Source organism: Crinia signifera, chromosome 12, assembly GCF_055691185.1.
Source record: "Crinia signifera chromosome 12, ASM5569118v1, whole genome shotgun sequence".
Taxonomy (NCBI): domain Eukaryota; kingdom Metazoa; phylum Chordata; class Amphibia; order Anura; family Myobatrachidae; genus Crinia; species Crinia signifera.
The window spans coordinates 73,042,952-73,061,100 of record NC_139228.1 but is presented as its reverse complement, the minus strand read 5'-3'; the positions used below and the strand labels follow the sequence as shown (position 1 = coordinate 73,061,100).

The following is an 18,149-nucleotide window of genomic DNA, read 5'->3' as shown; positions in this document are numbered from 1 at the left end:
TTTGGAGTTATGCTAATTACATCGCCCTCCATGTGCATGCGTTCGCACGGGGGGACAGATGTGTATTTCTGAAAATGTGCAGACGCAGGGTGTGAGTGGGATGGCGAACTATGTGTTTATCGTCCCACTTGCACCTAGCAGTGAGGGGGTTATGGGTGGGCGTGGGGGGCATAGCCTATGGGATCGCCCAGCGTTTCATGGTCGTTTACAGGGAAACCCACAAATGGGGTGGATATTGGATCTCTGCTTCCCGCACAGTGCGCTCCCAGACCAGACACCCCACAGAGCTGTCTGTGTGCAGTAGAGAAATCAGTCAATGATCGAGGACCATCGAATGATTTCTGGCTGCGGGGGCGCGGCTGGTGTTTGGTCCACACGCAATGATGCGAAATTCTCGGTTTCCTATGGACTAGAATAAGGTCCTTTGTACAGACAGACACTGGATCTGGATTAGTGCGCAGACTATGTCTAGGTGTAGAAAGGCAATAAATTGACATGGAAAAGATACATGAAAAATCGGCATGAGATTTTCTTGTGTCGTTCTAGACACCCCCGAGTACGTGGAACCCCAATAACTGTAATGTATACCTTCATCGCTCACCATGCTTCAGGTCATGTTCCTCGCTGTACTCCGGACACTGTACTGTTCCCAATCTGAGGCCATGTGTATGGTATAGCATAAAAAAAATAGTGTAAAACTCCATGTTGACATTTGAAAGGATGACGCCTCCTTAGTGTGTGTGGTGGGGGTTGTGTCAATGTCCATCCCCTCGCCATGCTTTGTGCTGGTCTGTGAGTCGTCAGGATACCCTTGTTACTACTAGTAAGTGTTGGCTGGCTCAGCAAGCAGAGCAGGCTTCTCTGAGCACTGACGGTACACAGGCCCTTATTATAGTTGATTCGGACGGATGCGTATTTTCGGACAGGAACCGAGTGTTCTTAGCCCCGCCTTCCGTGCGGATCGCTCACACCGTCCGAATGCGGTAAGACGCCGAGCGAACGGACCGCTAGTGGATGTTTCATGTGAACACCTCCTTCATCTGTGGGAACCTCCCCCATCCTCCAATGGTAGCTGACCATCGAATGATGGACTGAGCGGTCAGCCTGCACCGAGTGCTCCAGACCACTTGGACATTTTTCCGTATGAAAGCAGGGATATGGGTGGGCAGCTGCCATCCGACTGTGTCAGCTGTCCTCCCCCCCCCCCCCCCCACACACACACACACGTGCGTCACAGCCACACTTCGGCTGTCCGACCGCACACGCAGCGGTCCGACTCAATCAGAATAAAGGCCACAGTGCACCAGATCTACAAAAATCTTTCATAGCACCTTTTGTCTTTTTGGTGTAGTGTGTTGGTCTTGGTGGTCTCCTGTATATTATAGACACTAGGTGATTCATCGCGCCCTATTGGCGCTCTTCAGACCGGCGTAAGGGGCTGTGCCCCCTTAATTTGTGAGCGTTTGTATTGTGAGAAATATGGTTAGAATTGTATGAAAGATACCTGTTGTGAGGGTACCTTGACAGTTGTGGGTGTGGGGAGGGGGTGTGCGTGCAATAGTATAGTAGGTTTTTTTTTGAGTCAGCGGTTCTCCACTGACGAAGGTCACGACACAGGAAAACAGGAGGCTGGGTAGTGATAGGGGTGTGTGGGCATAAGGGGGACTAAAGAGGAGAGTGGGGGACACTGTGCAGCTTCTGCCAGTGGGTGAGGGTCCAGCGTGGCAGCACAGGAGTACAGGACGCTGACCCTGAGTCAGTGTCTCCTCCTACTGGGTGGGAGTTAGGGTGCATGAGAGCAGGAGGTTGGGTGGTAAAGCATGATAGGGAAATGTGGGCAACACAGGGTGAGCGGGTCCCCACTGGCGGAAGTTACAGGGCAGGAGGCAGGGCAGTGATAGAGGTGTGTGGGCATGAGGGGTAGTAAAGGTTTTTGGCTGTTGCTGAGTAGGGATAGGCATTGGTGCAGACGCCATCGATGGTTGGCATTGATGGCGCTTTTGCACCCTGCCATCGATAGTAGTAACATATTACTTGGATAACCATCGATTGTTGTAGCTATCGATGGTCATCCATTATATCTGACTGAATAGGCCGTGGGTCAATCAGAACTTGGTGGCGGGACAGTACTTGTGGAGTATCACGGCTCCCATCGTATGGCATCGTATGCCATATGTAGTGGCATACGATGCGATACGATTTTTACAGATTTTTTTGCATTTTTGCTCAAAAATCGTATGCCATCACATCCCCATCGTATGGCATCGTATGCCATATGTAGTGGCATACGATGCGATACGATTTTTACCGATTTTTGAGCATTTTTGCTCAAAAATCGTATGCGATCGCATCGGATGCCATACGATGGCATACGATGCGATGGCACCCGATTTTGCACTGAAATGCATCAGAATGCATTGTAATGTGTATTAAACTAGTGAAATGCCCCCAAATGCCATTTTTCATAGTGCACCACCCCCACTATCAACGTCAACCCGAAGCGTGGCGAGCGGCGGCGGTATGCGTCCTACGACTTTTTCATACCCCCACTATCCACGTCGGCGTGGAGTTGAGAATAGAATAGTGTGGCGAGCGCAGCGAGCCACCGAGCCCGAAGCGTGGCGAGGGGACGCGGATACCTGTGAAGCCTGCGAGGGGACGCGTATAGCTGTGAAGGTATCCGCGTCCCCTCGTGGGGCTCGCTGCGCTCGCCACGCTTCGGGCTCGGTGACTCACTGCGCTCGCCACACTATTCTATTCTCAACTCCACGCCGACGTGGATAGTGGGGGTATGAAAAGGTCGTAGGACGCGTACCGCCGCCCCACGCGGGCTCGCTGCGCTCGCCACGCTGACGTTGATAGTGGGGGTGGTGCACTATGAAAAATGGCATTTGGGGGCATTTCACAAGTTTAATACACATTTCAATGCATTCTGATGCATTTCAGTGCAAAATCGGGTGTGATCGCATCGCATGCGATTTGATCGCATGCAATGCGATTTTTAGCATACAATCAGCATACGATGAAGGTCGTGGGAGCCGTAATACTCCACAAGTACCGGCGGGACTTCCGAGTGTGGGGGGCGGAGCTATGCTCCGTGTCCCGGTACCTTAAAAAATTTTGAAACTTGATCGGTTCTCCTTTGCCATCGATGTAGGGAAACCATCTGGTCCTCCCACATCGATAGCAAAAGTATTCAACATCGGCCATAAACCATCGATTATTTGAAATCATTGATGGTCGATGGGCATCCCTAGAACTGGAGGAGGGTGGGGGACAGTATGCAGCTCCCAGCAGTGGGTGAGCGTCTCCTCCCACTGGGAGGGAGTGAGCGTGCATGAGAGCAGGAGGCTGTATAATAGTGGTATGTGGGCAAGACATTGATAAAAGTTGGGGCGCTGGTGCAGAGGACCGTGGGATCACTTCTGGCAGTGGGGGAACCTCCAGCGCGGCAGCCAGGGCCAGATTTCCCACCTAGGGGCGGCACCTGCTTGTGGCGGTACAGGATCCCCCATTGTCATGGGGAACCGTGAAATGCGGGGGTTCGCTGGGGGGTGGAATTGCCAGAAGGGGGTCAGGGGGGTCTGCAAATTGGGGGGGGGGGGTGCTGGGGATCCGCGATTAGCAGGAGGGGACGGGGGTCCGCAAATCGTGGGAGGGGGCGCGGGGGGGCTTGAATCGCCGAAAGGGGGGTCCACAAATTGCGGGAGGGGGGTTGTCGGGGTCAGTAAATTGCGGGAGGGGGGTTGTGGAGGTCCGTGAATCGCGTGAGGGGCGCGGGGGTGCCGTGAATCGCGGGAGGGGGCAGGGGTCTGCAAATCGTGCGGGGGTCCTGCGAATCGCAGGAGGGGGGCTCGCGGGGGTCCCGCGAATCACGGGAGGGGGGTCCGGGGGGGTGCAGGAGTAATGGTGGCTGTGGAGTAATGGTGGATGGAGGGTGTGTACTGTAGCCCTGGCTGGGCGGGGGGAGGTGATGTCAAGGGGGTGGAACATTATACACATGAAAACGTTATACACAGAAAACACTGGTCTTTTCCCTAGGGGGGGCGGGTTTGTGTATGCCGCTGCAATATTTTATTACACAGCTCCAGTTGTGTGGCAGTCTACATTTCGGTACTTGTGTTGTTTCTCGGTGGCAGTTACGCCGTCAGCGTAGTGTTCCTGCCAGAATCAGCGTAGTGTTCCCACGGTTAGCGTAGTCAGTCAGAAGTAGCGCAGTGTTCCCACGGGCGCTTAAGTGTCCTTGGCTACGTTATCAGCGTAGGCTGCTGCCACGAAACTACACAAGTAACTACCGTATTGTTGCCGGGAAGTGTGTCTGTCCCTGGCAAGCCTACTTAGCACCTCTCTCACACCGCCGGCGCCACTATGATCCCCTCTTTTTGGGGGAGTAGGTATCATGCTGGCGCCGGCAAAGAGGCGCTCCATCTGACACGCATGAGTGTATCAGACGCTCCTGCATCTGAGTAGCTATTACAGCAGGGTACAGCAACCCTGCCTACAGGGTTAGGGGTTCTGTAGCGACTTTTCAAACCCCCACTATCCACGGCAGCCTAAAGCGTCCACCCGACCTTTTCATACCCCCACTATCCACGTCGGCGTGGAGTTGATTTTATATAGTGTCGCGAGCCACCGAGCCCGAAGCATGGCGGATGACCTTACATGTAATCCGTGTGCGCTCGCCACACTATATAAAATCAACTCAACGTGGATAGTCGGGGTAAGAAAAGGTCGGGGGGACGCGTAACGCATCCGCTCGCCACGCTTCCGGCTGCCGTGGATAGTGGGGGTTTGAAAAGGCGCTACAGTACCCCTAACCCTATAGGGAGGGTTGCTGTACCCTGCCGCAATAGCTACTTAGATGCAGGAGTGTCTCATTGCTGGAGCTTCTGAAACACTCCTGCATGTCAAACAGATGGCGCGCCTCTCCGCCAAAGAGAGGGCATCATGCTGGCGCCGGCGGTGTGAGAGAGGCGCTGTGTAGGCTTGTCAGGGACAGAGATGCAGTTCCCGGCAACAGTACGGTAGTTACTTGTGTAGTTTCATGGCGACAACCTACGCTGATAACTTAGCTTAGGCTGCCGCCGTGAAACTACACAAGTAAGGCAGCCATTGGGCTATGCTGATAATGTAGCTAAGGCAGCCGTTGGGCTACGCTAATAGCATAGCTTCAAACGTAGCGTAAGCTGCCGCCGTGAAACTACACAAGTGCCTACATTTCTTACTTTTTTTACTTTGAAAATAAAATTTGCACACAGGTTTGCAAATGTATTTATTAACAGTTATATACACGCATATAGCGCACACATATTCCACAGCGCTGTACAGAGAATATTTGAACATTCACATCAGTCCCTGCCCCAGTGGAGCTTACAATCTATGGGGTAGATTTATCAACAAACGATCAGGGGAATATGCCTCTGATCTATGACACCCGCCGAGCGGGTGTCTAGCGTGTGGGGCAGGAGGCATAGCGCAGCTACTATATTTCGTGCTGCGCGCCTGCCTCCTGACTAATTTATGAACGGTCAGCATCGCTGACAATTCCGCTGCCTGCAGCTATCGACTTCGACAGCTGCAGGCGGCGATGCCCTATACCTACAGCAGGGACAGCGCTGTCCCTGCTGCTGGCTCTGAGCTGCGCTGGGGATCTCGCGTGAGTAGCGAGGCCGGGGAGAAGCAGACAGCGCGTCAGTGTTAACTGACGCACTGTCAGCTGGAGGAGGCATCGCCGGAGGGGGGAGTTAACGCTTCCCCGCTTCAGCGGCAAGATCTTAGTAGATCTTAGTAACTTTTAGCGCTGCTATAATAAATCTACCCCTATATTCCCTATCACTTATACACGCACACACGGACATTCTAGGGTAATTTTGCTGGCAGCCAATTAACCTATCAGTATATTCTTTGACTGCGGGAGAAAACCCACACAATCACAGGGAGAGTATACAAACTCCACACAGTTAGGGCCATGGTGGGAGTCAAAACTATGACCTCATTGCTGTGAGGCAGTAATGCTAACCACTACACTGTCCGTGCTGTCCAAAATAAAAAATAAAGTTCTGTCATCAAATGAAGTGTTATAAAGCAGCCTAGAGAAGAACTTCTAGTTCCCCGAAAACCCAAGGAACCAGGTGGCACTTATGTGCACAGGCTTAAACAACAATGGGATAATAAATGGATATATATTTTAAAATCATAGCTGAAATGGGAGCAGGAATAAGTGGAAAGTAATTCCTTTGAGGAGCACCAAATGATACTTTTCATGTTGCACCCACAACTTTAGATGGTTTTAGCTGCTTTACGCTATTGAATGCTGTCTGTCTGGACATGATCATCACAGACGAAAGAACAAGGAACAATTGAATCCCCCCTTTAGTGAATAAACTAACTTGCTGCAGGAAGTTGCTTGGAAACTTAATTGGTTAATGAATTACATTTAGGAAGGTGTCCTTTATATTAGGACACTTTGCCTTTTGAGTTGTTTAGTAAACTAAAAAAAAGTCAGTTCCATAATAGAACTACACTTTATTTTAATTATTCTACTTTATTAGTATTATATTATCCTATGTTTTTCTGTATTTGTCACATAAAAAAAAAAAAACCACAAGGTCAAATTCTGTACTCACAGTGGACCTAGCTGCATTTAAGGGTTGACTGGCATCTCCGTATCGAGTCCTGAGGACATTTGGCATCTTCAAGATAATAAAGATTCCTAATGTTTTGCCCATGTGATGAGCACGGAAAGTGTGTGCTGCACATAGTCTGCACTAGATCGCCTCTAGTCCAAAATGCACGGGCGGGCCGCATCACACTGTGAAATTCCTGCAGCTCTGTCCGACCCTGGGTCATGCTCCAGGACTGTAGACCAGGAAGTTTTCTCTCTGTCACATATCAAAAACCCAGGTAGGTGTCTGGTAATGTGCAAAATCCCGGGTTTTACAGTGCCTCCACCGACAATTTCACAGTGGGCTAATCACCTCATCCTGCTTGGTGACTCATTCGTTTTCTTCACTCATCATCCTCAGAGCTACCACCTGGAGGACTCTATATTTGGCCACAGAAATAACCACCATCTGCTTGGCCCTAGCTGTGGTCACATCAGAACTTCGGTGGTGGCACATCTCCAATTTAAGTCCACTGCGTTGACTTTAGTTTGGTCTTGGGGTTGAAACTGTAGAACCAGGTATGATCACCACTGATGGTTCCTGAGAGAGTTGAAGTGACCACCATCGAACTAAATCAATATGTTACGCCACTAAGTCACCCGAACCACCTTCTGCCCATGAGTCAGCTGATGGGGCACCCAGTGTGCAGAAACCTTGCTCAGGCTTTTCAGGCAGATGCATCTGCTTGGTGCTCCATATAACTGGGCCATGGTCTCTGGTGTCCTGCTCAACTATTGCCCACACAGCAAAATATTGTCCTCCTATGAGGGCGGACACAGGTTTCTGAAGCCCCGTACACACGGGCGATTTAAGCCATTATCACTGAGCGACCATAGCGCCAATGTGTTTTTTTGTGTTGTGGGAGATCAATCTCTAGGAGCGCTTGGCCGCAGCCAGCCCTTAATCTTCGCAGGAGCATGCTCCTGCATTTAACACTAAAAATTGCTGGTCGCTGGTGCACAATGCACTGTACACCAGTGATTTCTAGACAGAATAGCTTGCAATTTTCAGCCAAAATTGCTGGTGGCTGATGAAAATGATACACTGAGCAATATATTGCTGAGAGATATTAAGCCTAAATTGCTCAGCGACCAAATTGCACCATGTGTACACACCTTTATGGAGCCTATACACTAGGATTATTTACATTTAATTTCAACAATAAATAGCATATTCGGTGCCCAGATTGCATGTACATGACAGGAGGTGTGATGCAATGCGCGTTCCCGTGTGCATTGCATGGTACCTCCTAGGTCAGGGGTGGCCAACCCGCGGCTCTCGAGACGCATGCAGCTCTCCCCCTGTTAATGTGCGGCTCCTGCTCTTACTCAGCTGCCCGCCGCCCACCGTCTGTCCCTGTCCCCCATCCCTCCATTACCCGCTGCTGCGGGACAGGAAGAGGGAGCGTGCTGTCAGATCCACTGCAGCCTCCCTCCTGACCCAGGGCCCAGACTGATTGGCGGCGCAGGAGCGCGGGGAGAGGTGACGTCAGGCGGTGCGGAGAGGCCGCATGTAGCGGCAAAGACAGGACCTCATGCAGGAGAGTGGCGTATCGGGTGCTGAGAGGGAGAGCTGAGGTGTCGCCAACCTCCCCAGTGTGAGCCGCTCCCGGAACCTCAAGTACCCGGCAGTGTAGGGAGCAGCCGGGCGCCTACCTGACCCGGAGGTGCAGGTGCGTGACCCGCAGCAGACACCCGGCACCTGGCCGTGCAGGAGCTGCTGAAAGAAGTGTCCGGCGCCTACCCACTGCGCTGGGACAGACAGCAGGCAGCAGAGAAGAGGACCCGGCCGCAGCCTTACTACACGGTGATGATTGACAGCCTGAACCGGCAGACAGGGGAGCAGCACCCAGGACTGGGATTGCAGAGCGTGACTGGTAGGAGCCGGCAACTGACACGGGCTGTAAGGTAGATGCACCCTAGATAACCCGCCTGTCCATCACCCCCTTAACCCACCGATCTTGGCCCCGCACCCACCCAGGCCACACAGGGGCATCAGTAGGCCTTTAAGATCCCCCTTCAGGAACACAGCCGCAGAACACACTGCACACACCCTGGGACACAGGAGATCAGCAGAAAGGGGACTTGTGTAACGGGCATTACGGCATGCAGAATAATGTTTAACGGGCATTATAAAGTACAAAATTATGTGTAACAGGCATTATGGCATTTTCTATAATGGGCATTACGGTGTGTGGTATAATGTGGCACCGTGGGGGCATACCCGGCACCGTGGGGGCATACCCAGCACCGTGGTGGGAGCATATGTGTATCTTTCACTATTGGGGGCATATGCATATATGGCACTGCACTATTGGAGGCATATGTGTATCACACCCACCCAAGGGGTCCAAATAGATCATGCCCCTTTTTTTGGCTCACGCGCCTTCGGCGCGTGCATGTTGTTGGCTCTTTAGCTTGACTACAGATATTTTTCGGCTCTGTACCTCTGACCGGTTGGCCACCCCTGTCCTAGGTCGTACCTGCTGCCGGAGAAATCCGTCACCGGGTTATCAGGAGGAGCGCGCGCCAATGCGAGACATCGCAGGGGTCGCCTCCACCCATCCGGTGGTAGCAGCAGCTGCCCTCCTTCTGCCCTGCTCCCTCCCCCTCCTACTACCCAGTAGCGCAGCAGCTCCCCTCCTTCTGCCCTGCTCCTACGGAGCGTCGCAGCAGCCGCCTCGGACAAGAGAAAATCCGAGGCTGCTGCTTCCACTGTCCACCAATGTTTTATCTTTTTTATCATAATAAAATCAGTCTGCCACCCGCAGCCCATAGGTGGCGAAGATAGCCACGGGCTTCAGCCCGGGCTGGGGTTCCCCTGGATGGGGGTACCTTTATTGGGGGACATGACACGCTGGCTGTTTGAGCCCGGTGCTGGTTTCTGCGCAGTCAAGCCACCGCTTATGTGCATGGGAAGTTTGACAGCTACCACCTGCATTAAATACAACAAAGATCATCATAGAAGATATCCCAGATCCCGGCAGCCGCCTAATGGTAGAGCTTACCATGACTGCTGAGTGTATTGTGCATAATTTCTATATAATAGGAATTCCACAAGATTGGGGCTTCCAGCTTTTTAAACAATGGGAACAGGAGGATTAGGGTGTAAGGGGCTGCACTGGGAAAAGTGTGGACACACTGGAGCCCAACATTATCTACGTATATTGAGCAGGTATATAAGAAACCACACCGATTCGGTGTGTCAATTGTCTGTGTAACTGCGTAACCATCGCAATAAAGTTGTTCAATAAGATGGAAACCCCGCCCCCTCTCCATCACTTTCTCCACGGTAACTGATGCGCGCGTTGCATTTTGGGACACGCCGGGAGCAAGGCAAAGGCCAGGCCTCGCCGCGTTGCATGCTGGGAGTCCCGGGCAGGTTGAATAGCGCAGGCGCGGCTCCGCCTCTTCCTTTCCCCGAGCAGCGAGTCGGAGAAGATGGGTCACCAGCAGCTGTACTGGAGCCACCCCAGGAAGTTCGGCCAGGGATCCCGCTCCTGGTGCGTGTCCTGCGGCTCGGCTTTGGGGTGTGATGTGGGAGGGCTGGGTCTGAGGAGGGTAGCCAGCGCCTAGCGGTGGATGGGGGGGGGAGCACGGGGACAGGCCGCATGGGGAGCGTCATGGCGGCCGGCGCGGCTTACCCCCTCGCCCACTCTGTAGGCAGGACGGGGGAGGCTGTGGCTGGGAAATCAAACCAAATGTATGTAGCAAATTCCCGTTAATGCCCTGCACACACATACAATGTGTGTAGTAACACACACACTCACACGTATCTATATGTATATATAAATATGCATGTGCATTTTCATTCCTATACACAGCATAGGACCACCTGGGCTGGCATAGGTAACCTAACTCCGTACACTATCCACGTCCTCTATAGGGCATAGTAATCTGTGGTGGGCAGTCCAGTAATGTTAATCATGGGGGTCCCATGTTCTGAACTTGAACCTGTATATGTGTATACACCCCCCCCCCCCCCCCCCCTTTTCTGGTGCCCTCTATACATCCTCATTGAAAAGCGCACAGTGGCACTTGAAGACTTGTATTGATATATTGGTGACTGTATAAAATCTATTTCAGTGTTATCAGGAATTTAGGGGTCAGTTCATCTACAGATGACAATGCAGATGCTGTGCCAGGGCACTTGAGGTTGTGCTGTATTCACCCCAAAAATGTTGATCACAAAGTAGATTTCACCAGAGACTAGATTGCATGTCCTTCAGAGGGACTGTTCCCAAATGTCTACTGACTGCTGCACACATTGTTATTTATATAGCGCACACATATTCCACAGCGCTTTACATCTTATTATAGGGTAGATGTGTCTAGTGGAGATGTTTCCTGTAGGAACCATTCAGCCACAGATTAAGTAGATGCTGATTGGTTGCCATGGACAACTTCTCCACTGGTCCAATTCACTCTTTTCTCTACATGATACATCCACACTAATTATTGATTTCTCCCCTTATTAATTTAAAATGGATCCCAAATGGTACTTTGTCTTGAACAAGACTATAGTCCTCCCCTCTAAAATTTGGTATTTGCTTACAGCTAGTAATCTGCCGCTTGGCTAATGCAGATCACTTTCATTAATTGCATATTTGTTTCCACTTTGCAGCCGAGTATGCTCTAACAGACATGGACTGATCCGCAAATATGGGCTAAACATGTGCCGGCAATGCTTTAGGCAGTATGCCAAGGACATCGGCTTTGTTAAGGTAAGTACACATGATATGCAGCAAGGTTGGCTGGTTTAAACCAAATGTAAAAAAATATATATATATATATTTTTTTACATTTTTTTTTTCTGTGGCTACGGGCACAACACCGTGAATTATTTAAAAAAAAAAGCCTATTGTATGGAAACCCTGGAATATTTTTACTTTCTTGTTGATTGTGGTCTGCATCTACGTAAGCTGAACCATGAAATGCAGTAAATCATGCACACAACAACGATATAGGCAGTTGAATCAGATAAGAGGCGCTAAATCTACCAAGCATCAAGCTTCTCCTCTAACATAGGACGGGAAAAAAAGTTAACACTCAGTCTTAAAGAACAAACACATTAAACAGGGAATACACAGAAAAACACCTCATGGTTTAATCTTCATGTTTACTTCAATTCAAAACCTTGTGACATATCCTGTGATAACGCTTAACTTTTTTTTTGTTTGCGTTTCTCTGGGAAGCATGTTTTAATTTAGTGTAATTTTTTTATATTATAATATTATTCAAACAATGCAATGTTCAATTCCAAATTAACAAATAGAAGCTGAGAAGTTAATCTTAAAAAGGGTAACTAATTTCTTGGTAGTTTGAAGGGAGAAAAAGGTATTGTTTAATTATTGCAAAGGCATTATTCTAGATTAAAGCTTCCCATGGGCAAAATGTCCTGCATAGAGAGTAAGACAAGGTGATCTGCTGAATCATTACTTTACTGACTTTTGCAAACGTAGCTCTCCACTTTGTTATGCTTTCAGCATGATCAGACTGCTGAGATTGGTGGCTGATGTGTGAAAGGTGACATGTTAGGTCAGCATTTAGGCTTGCCTCTGCCAGTGCTGTATGTTGTGCCACTGGTGACAACCAGTAAAAGGATGTTCGGTCTGACAGCTGTTCGGTCAAAGGTCAGGGTTACTGTTTAGTTGGTATGGCTGCAGTGTGACATCTGTGTTCTTTTTGTCTTGTAGATGGATTAAATGGCTGTTTGTACAAGATCTATGACCAGAATCGCACCAGACGTTCCATCCTCTTCACATGGGCACCAATAGAAGACCTTGGCGAACATCCTGATTTTGTAAATGAACAAATAAAATTGGTGCAATCTTCACAAGTTGGTTTCTCCTGTTTTTATTCCCTTTATAAATAAAATTGATCACAAATTGTAAATCACCACAAAATACCCCCCAACTGTCCTGATTTTGCCTGACAGTTCCCAGTTCCGTTTTTTTTTTTTAATGGGGCTGTCTCACCCGCAGACAGCAGTGTCATGTGGTTGAGGGACAGTTGGGAGTCCCCCTGTCCCTCTGTTCTGCTTAGCAGCGGTGAACAGACTGCTCTATTCATAATGACGGACTGGGGGCATGTCCAGCAGCTCAGACCACTGGTTATGTCCCCATTGTGACAAAAACGGAATGGATCTCCCTTTAGGAGCCCATGTCTGAGCCACAAACACGAGAGTCCTGATCTTGGGCTTTTAAAAGTTGGGAGGTAGGCAACAGGATGTGGTACATGTGATTAGTAGGCAGTGAACTCTGAAACTACCTTATATTTAAATGTATAGCTACCACTATACATTTGGCATGTAGCCTAATGATTATTTCCTAGATTAACAATTTATAAGGTACTGATGTACTAAGCTGCACTCTTTGTTGACTGGATTATAGTATGTATTGTATAGATCAGGGGTGGATAATCAGCCCTCCATCTGAACTACACATCCCAGCATGCCTTGCATCAGTATGGCCAAATAGTGTAACTTAGGCAAGACATGCTGGGATGTGTAGTTCATAAACAGCTGGAGGGATGCTTTTTGCCTACTTCTATTATAGACCTTAAAGCTGAGGTGAAATGGCTGTACTGACTAAAGGTATCAGACTCTTGGTTAGATGTACAGCATTGGAACTCGTGACCAATTAAGATAAAGGACTTTTTCTTTAATTGGGACAGGTGGTCCTTAAATATATTTTTTCAAAGTATGAATATTCAGCTATGCGCTGTTAAGGTAAAACCTAGGCCAGTGGTTTTACTGATGCAGCACACGCCTATGCGATGGGCATCCCATTCTCCCGGTATAAGGGCAGGCTGTCCATATTATGTGTACACTATGCCCATGCAGGACTTTTAGTCTACACATGGCTTGTAGTGCTCCTGCACTTGTCATTACTGGGAGGTGGTATCTAATGTGCTGCACATGCAACATCCAATACCCATAAAGAAGCAAGAACGCCTGCCTGTCACAGCTGAATACACGCCCAGCTGATCAAGGGCATGTACCCAATGAGCCAGGGATTGAAAAAGTGTGCCCAGCTTTAGACATGAGTGACAAATGGCACATGTGACTGTTCCCCACAGGATGTGATTTATATATTCTGCAGGCAATTCCTATTGGCCCGGCTCCAGTGAATAAATAACCCGCACATACGTGCAATGCTTGCTCTCGCTGGATGGTGAGTAAGCACATCACAGATGGGGCACCCTTCTCCAATGGAGAAAAAGTGCATGCTGGGCCTTATGTACTGTTGTTGACCTGTTATTTTATGTCTATTCAGCATTAGAGTTGTGCTATTAGCTGCTGATGGGCCTTGTTATACATTTGTGCAGAAGCATATAGGGCCCATTTATCATCGCATTTACAATGCGATCTGGGCGGAATATTACCGCCCAGGATCGCATTGTAAAATGCGATCATATCGGGGTAGTGTATCAATATTAAGGGAGCAGGGACAGGGCTCCGATAGGAGCCGTCCCTGCGGAGCCCTAGCCGGGAGGTCAGCGCATGCACGGGTATGCGCTGACCCCTCTTACCGCACTGCCCGAGAAGTGTAGCCATAGACTACAATGGGCTATTGCCACATTACAATGGCGATAGCCCAGGGGTGCGATGCTGGGCTGCCCGATGTTGATACATCGGGCAGCTTCGCATCCCCCATAGAAACCTATGGGGGATGCGGCCGGCAGCGCTGCAGGGGAGATCGCAGCAGGGATTGGAGATCCCTGCTGCGGTCCCCCTTTAATACATTTGGGGGATACTAAATATTTGTGGTGAACCGGGGATTTAACCGCAAATATTGCTTGATAAATGCGGCCCTACTTAGTGTTCACTCTAGGATGGAGACCGGGCAGGGTGGCGGACCGGGCCACAGCTGGGGGCGTGCCTGGGCCACGGTGTCATAAAAGGGGTGTGCCTGGGCCGACGGCGTCATAAAAGGGGCGTGCCTGGGCCGACGGCGTCATAAAAGGGGCGTGCCTGGGCCGACGGCGTCATCAAAGGGGCGTGCCCGGGCTGCCGGCGTCATCAAAGGGGTGTGCCAGGGTCGCCGGCGTCATCAAAGGGGGTTGGACCGGCCCCTCCGAAGCCACTATGCTGCTGGGGAAGCGCCGGGCATCGCCGTCTACGGCGACGCTTGGCTTCCCCGTGAGGCTGTTTTAGCGGGGCGCTGCAAGAGGGGCAGGGCGCATTTTGCCCTTTAAAAATTGGCCAGGGCGCAGCGCCCCGCTAAAACAGCCTAGCGGGAACACTACTACTATGAAATCTGAGGTTTAGTGACAAGGGGGCAGATGTATTAAGCCTTAACAGGAGATAAATGCAAGGGTGATAAGGAGAGATAAACGTCCAGCCAATCAGCTCCCTACTGACTTTTTTCAAACACAGCCTGTAACATGGCAGTTAGCAGGTGATTGGCTGGGCGTTTATCTCTCCTTATCACCCTTGGATTTATCTCTTGTTAAGGCTTAATACATCTGCCCCAATGAGTGCCGCATGGCTGACAGTCGGGATTCCGGCAGTCGTTACAGACGTCGGAAACCCGACTGTTAAAACCCCGACACTCAGGATCTCGACTGCCACGGCTATTCTCCCTCGTGGGGGTCCACTACCCCTATAGAGATAGAGTAGGTGGTGAGCCACTGTGCCCGCAGCATGGTGAGTGTAGCGAGCCCGCAAGGGGCTTTGTTGCACTCCTCCTTTCTGAGTCTCCGCAGTCGGGATCCCAACATCGCGCTAATGACTGTCTGAATGCTATACCGCACCCAGTGACAGCGAATCTATTTACATGGGTGGCTGTAGAGCGATCAATAAATCCTGGACTAACAGTTTATGTGCAGGACATTCGCAAATGGACGTTTCAAATTGTTCTCAGGAAACCACCAAACCTTCCTTTGTTCAAACCCAAGTAGTGAGGTCGTGCTCAGACATCACAGCAGCTCTACTTGGTAATGCTGCCCTTTGTGTGGTGAAATGTGTTGCTGACATGTTGATCAGCGGCTTCATTTCACTGCTTCCAGGCGTCTGCACAGGATTATATCTGTGCATTCGGCAAGAGTCGCCACAGTGGTCGTTATACATAGCCTATGAGACCGTGTCAGCAACAGAGAACCTGTGGGGATGCTTGTCCCAAGCCCATGAGACCTACTTCTATACACCTCCAGTGCCTATTGTTGTAATCGTCCGAAGTCGTGCAAAATCGTTCTAGGGTATGGTGGCCTTAGCAATATTAACACAGGAAGAGGTGCACGTCTCCTCCTGTCTGCATGCCACCCCCTGCCTGCACGCCACCTGCTTGCAGGACTCCTCCGGCCTGCACACACCCTCCTGCCTGCATACCACCTCTTTCCAGCACATCACCCCCTGCCTGCACACCACCCCCTGCCTGCATACCCCTCTTGGTTGCACACCACCTCCTGCCTGCATACCATACCACCCCTGCCTGCACACCCCCTCCTGCCAGCGCATCACCCCCTCCTACCTGCAGGCCACCTCCTGCTTGCAGGCCCCCTCCTGCCTGCACACCACCCCCCTGTCTGCATAGCAAATACTGCCTGCATACCCCCTCCTGGTTTGCGGTTTTTTTTCTCTCCCTAGAATAATATTAACCTCAATAACATTAATTTCCAGCCCTTTCCAGACAATTTGACCACTTTACAGCTCACAATATTGTTTTCATTCAATTTAGGCCAAGGTCTGCAGCAAGCTGGCTGGTTATTAACACACGAAACTTCTGACAGTATCAGTATGGTGTACTGGGGCTCAGTACACACAAACAATAAAGAAGAGTAAAATTGTTTTATTAATGCGCAGCTTGTTTAACACTGTGGAGGCAGAACAATCACACACGAAACTTCTGACAGTATAGTATATGGTGTATTGGGGTGCAGTGCAGCACACCACAAACCATGAATAAAATACACCAAGTGCAATAACCCAGCACAAACTCCTCTGCACTGCACAACACCCCTCAGACCTCTGCCAGTAACACCCCAGACGGTACTTGTTTCCTAGCACGGCGCCACCGATTTTGATCGAAGTGCATCTTATACAATCGCATCACATGCAATATAGCAGCAATATGGGTGCTTACAATGTTAAATGCACCCCCATTGTCAACGCCAACCCCACTATCAACGCCAACTTGAAGCGTGGTGAGCGCAGCGGTACGAGTCCTCTAACCTTTTCATACACCCACTATCCACGTCGGCGTGGAGTTGATTTTAGATAGTGTGGGGAGCGCAGCAAGCCACCGAGCCTGAAGCCTGGCGAGCGCACACGGATTACTTTACATGTATTACGTGCCCCCTCGCGGGGCTCGCACTCGCCAAGCTTCGTGGTCGTATTCCGCGTCCCCTTGCGGGGCTCGCTACGCTAATTAATTTAATGGGAATATCGCATCGCACACCACTAAGTACGGTATGCGATGGGCGCCGTACTAGGAATAAAATAGTGTGCCCGAAGCATGGCTAGCGTAGTGCGCCATGCAAGGGGACGCGGTGCTACGGTTTAGTGTTTATGTTGACTGTGTCGACATTTGGGTTAAAAAAACAAACAAAAAAAAATACTTTTTTTTAATGTCGACCTAATGACCAGACCGACCTGACTGCATGTCGACCTAATGCTTGTCGAGGTACTTGCTAGTGACCTAATGATCCATACCCACCTCATCACTCCCAATATTATTTGCCAATATAGGCCAAAGGCTGGATGACAAAACGAAGCGACCAAACAGCAGCACAAACACAGCAGGGTAAAAGACTGTAGCTCATCAATGAAACACTGTGGCACAGCAGCGTCAGACAAGATGGCACAGCAGCGTCAGACAAGATGGCAGCTCAATAAACTATACAACCCTATAGAAAGAATAGAATTTTTATTTTTTTGGTTAAGCAAGAAGAGGCCCCAGGGATGTCCTTAAAATGGAGGTGGAGTATAGAGTAGCAGACCGGTAAAGCATTGATTGGATTGATAAATTGATTAATTAAAATTAGATAATTAATTTAAATTGATTAATTAATATAGAAAATGTATTTATTCTTAAAGAGAAAGGAACATAAAAGAATTCAATATTAACGGCAAAGAGTTAAAAAAACATAAGCCTAGAAAAAACATATTATCTCTCATAATCAGACTCTGGTGCACCTAAATGTACTACAAGGTTGTGTTACACAATTAGGAGGGGGGGGGGGGGGGTATGGTCAGCAGGTCAGCAGGTCAGCTTAAAGTTTATAGGATAGGCTGATATTTGCTCTTCAGTGCAAATATGTATTTTTCTCCTAAATCTAGTCGACCAGTAGTTCAAGATGAAATTGTCATTGATCCCTCCCGCCCACCTTTATGTTGGACATTAAAAAGGACATACACAGTTTAAGAAACCAAGCACTTCAGTTAAAGGGACAGTCACTTTTGTGTCTGAAGTGCTTAGTTTGTTTAGGCCCCACAAACCAAGCTGACGATGAGATTAAGGTAGAGTTCTTATTCATCGTCACA

General features: G+C 49.7%; 1 protein-coding gene across 1 annotated transcript; it reads left to right on the top strand.

The window, feature by feature from the left end:
- Nucleotides 1–10,008: 10,008 nt before the first annotated feature.
- Nucleotides 10,009–12,503, top strand: RPS29 (ribosomal protein S29). The gene is made up of 3 exons (XM_083167683.1): nt 10,009–10,167; nt 11,289–11,388; nt 12,361–12,503. The coding sequence occupies exons 1-3, from the start codon at nt 10,106–10,108 to the stop codon at nt 12,367–12,369; spliced, it is 171 nt and encodes a 56-aa protein (XP_083023809.1). The 5' UTR covers nt 10,009–10,105; the 3' UTR covers nt 12,370–12,503.
- The last annotated feature ends 5,646 nt before the right edge of the window (nt 12,504–18,149 follow it).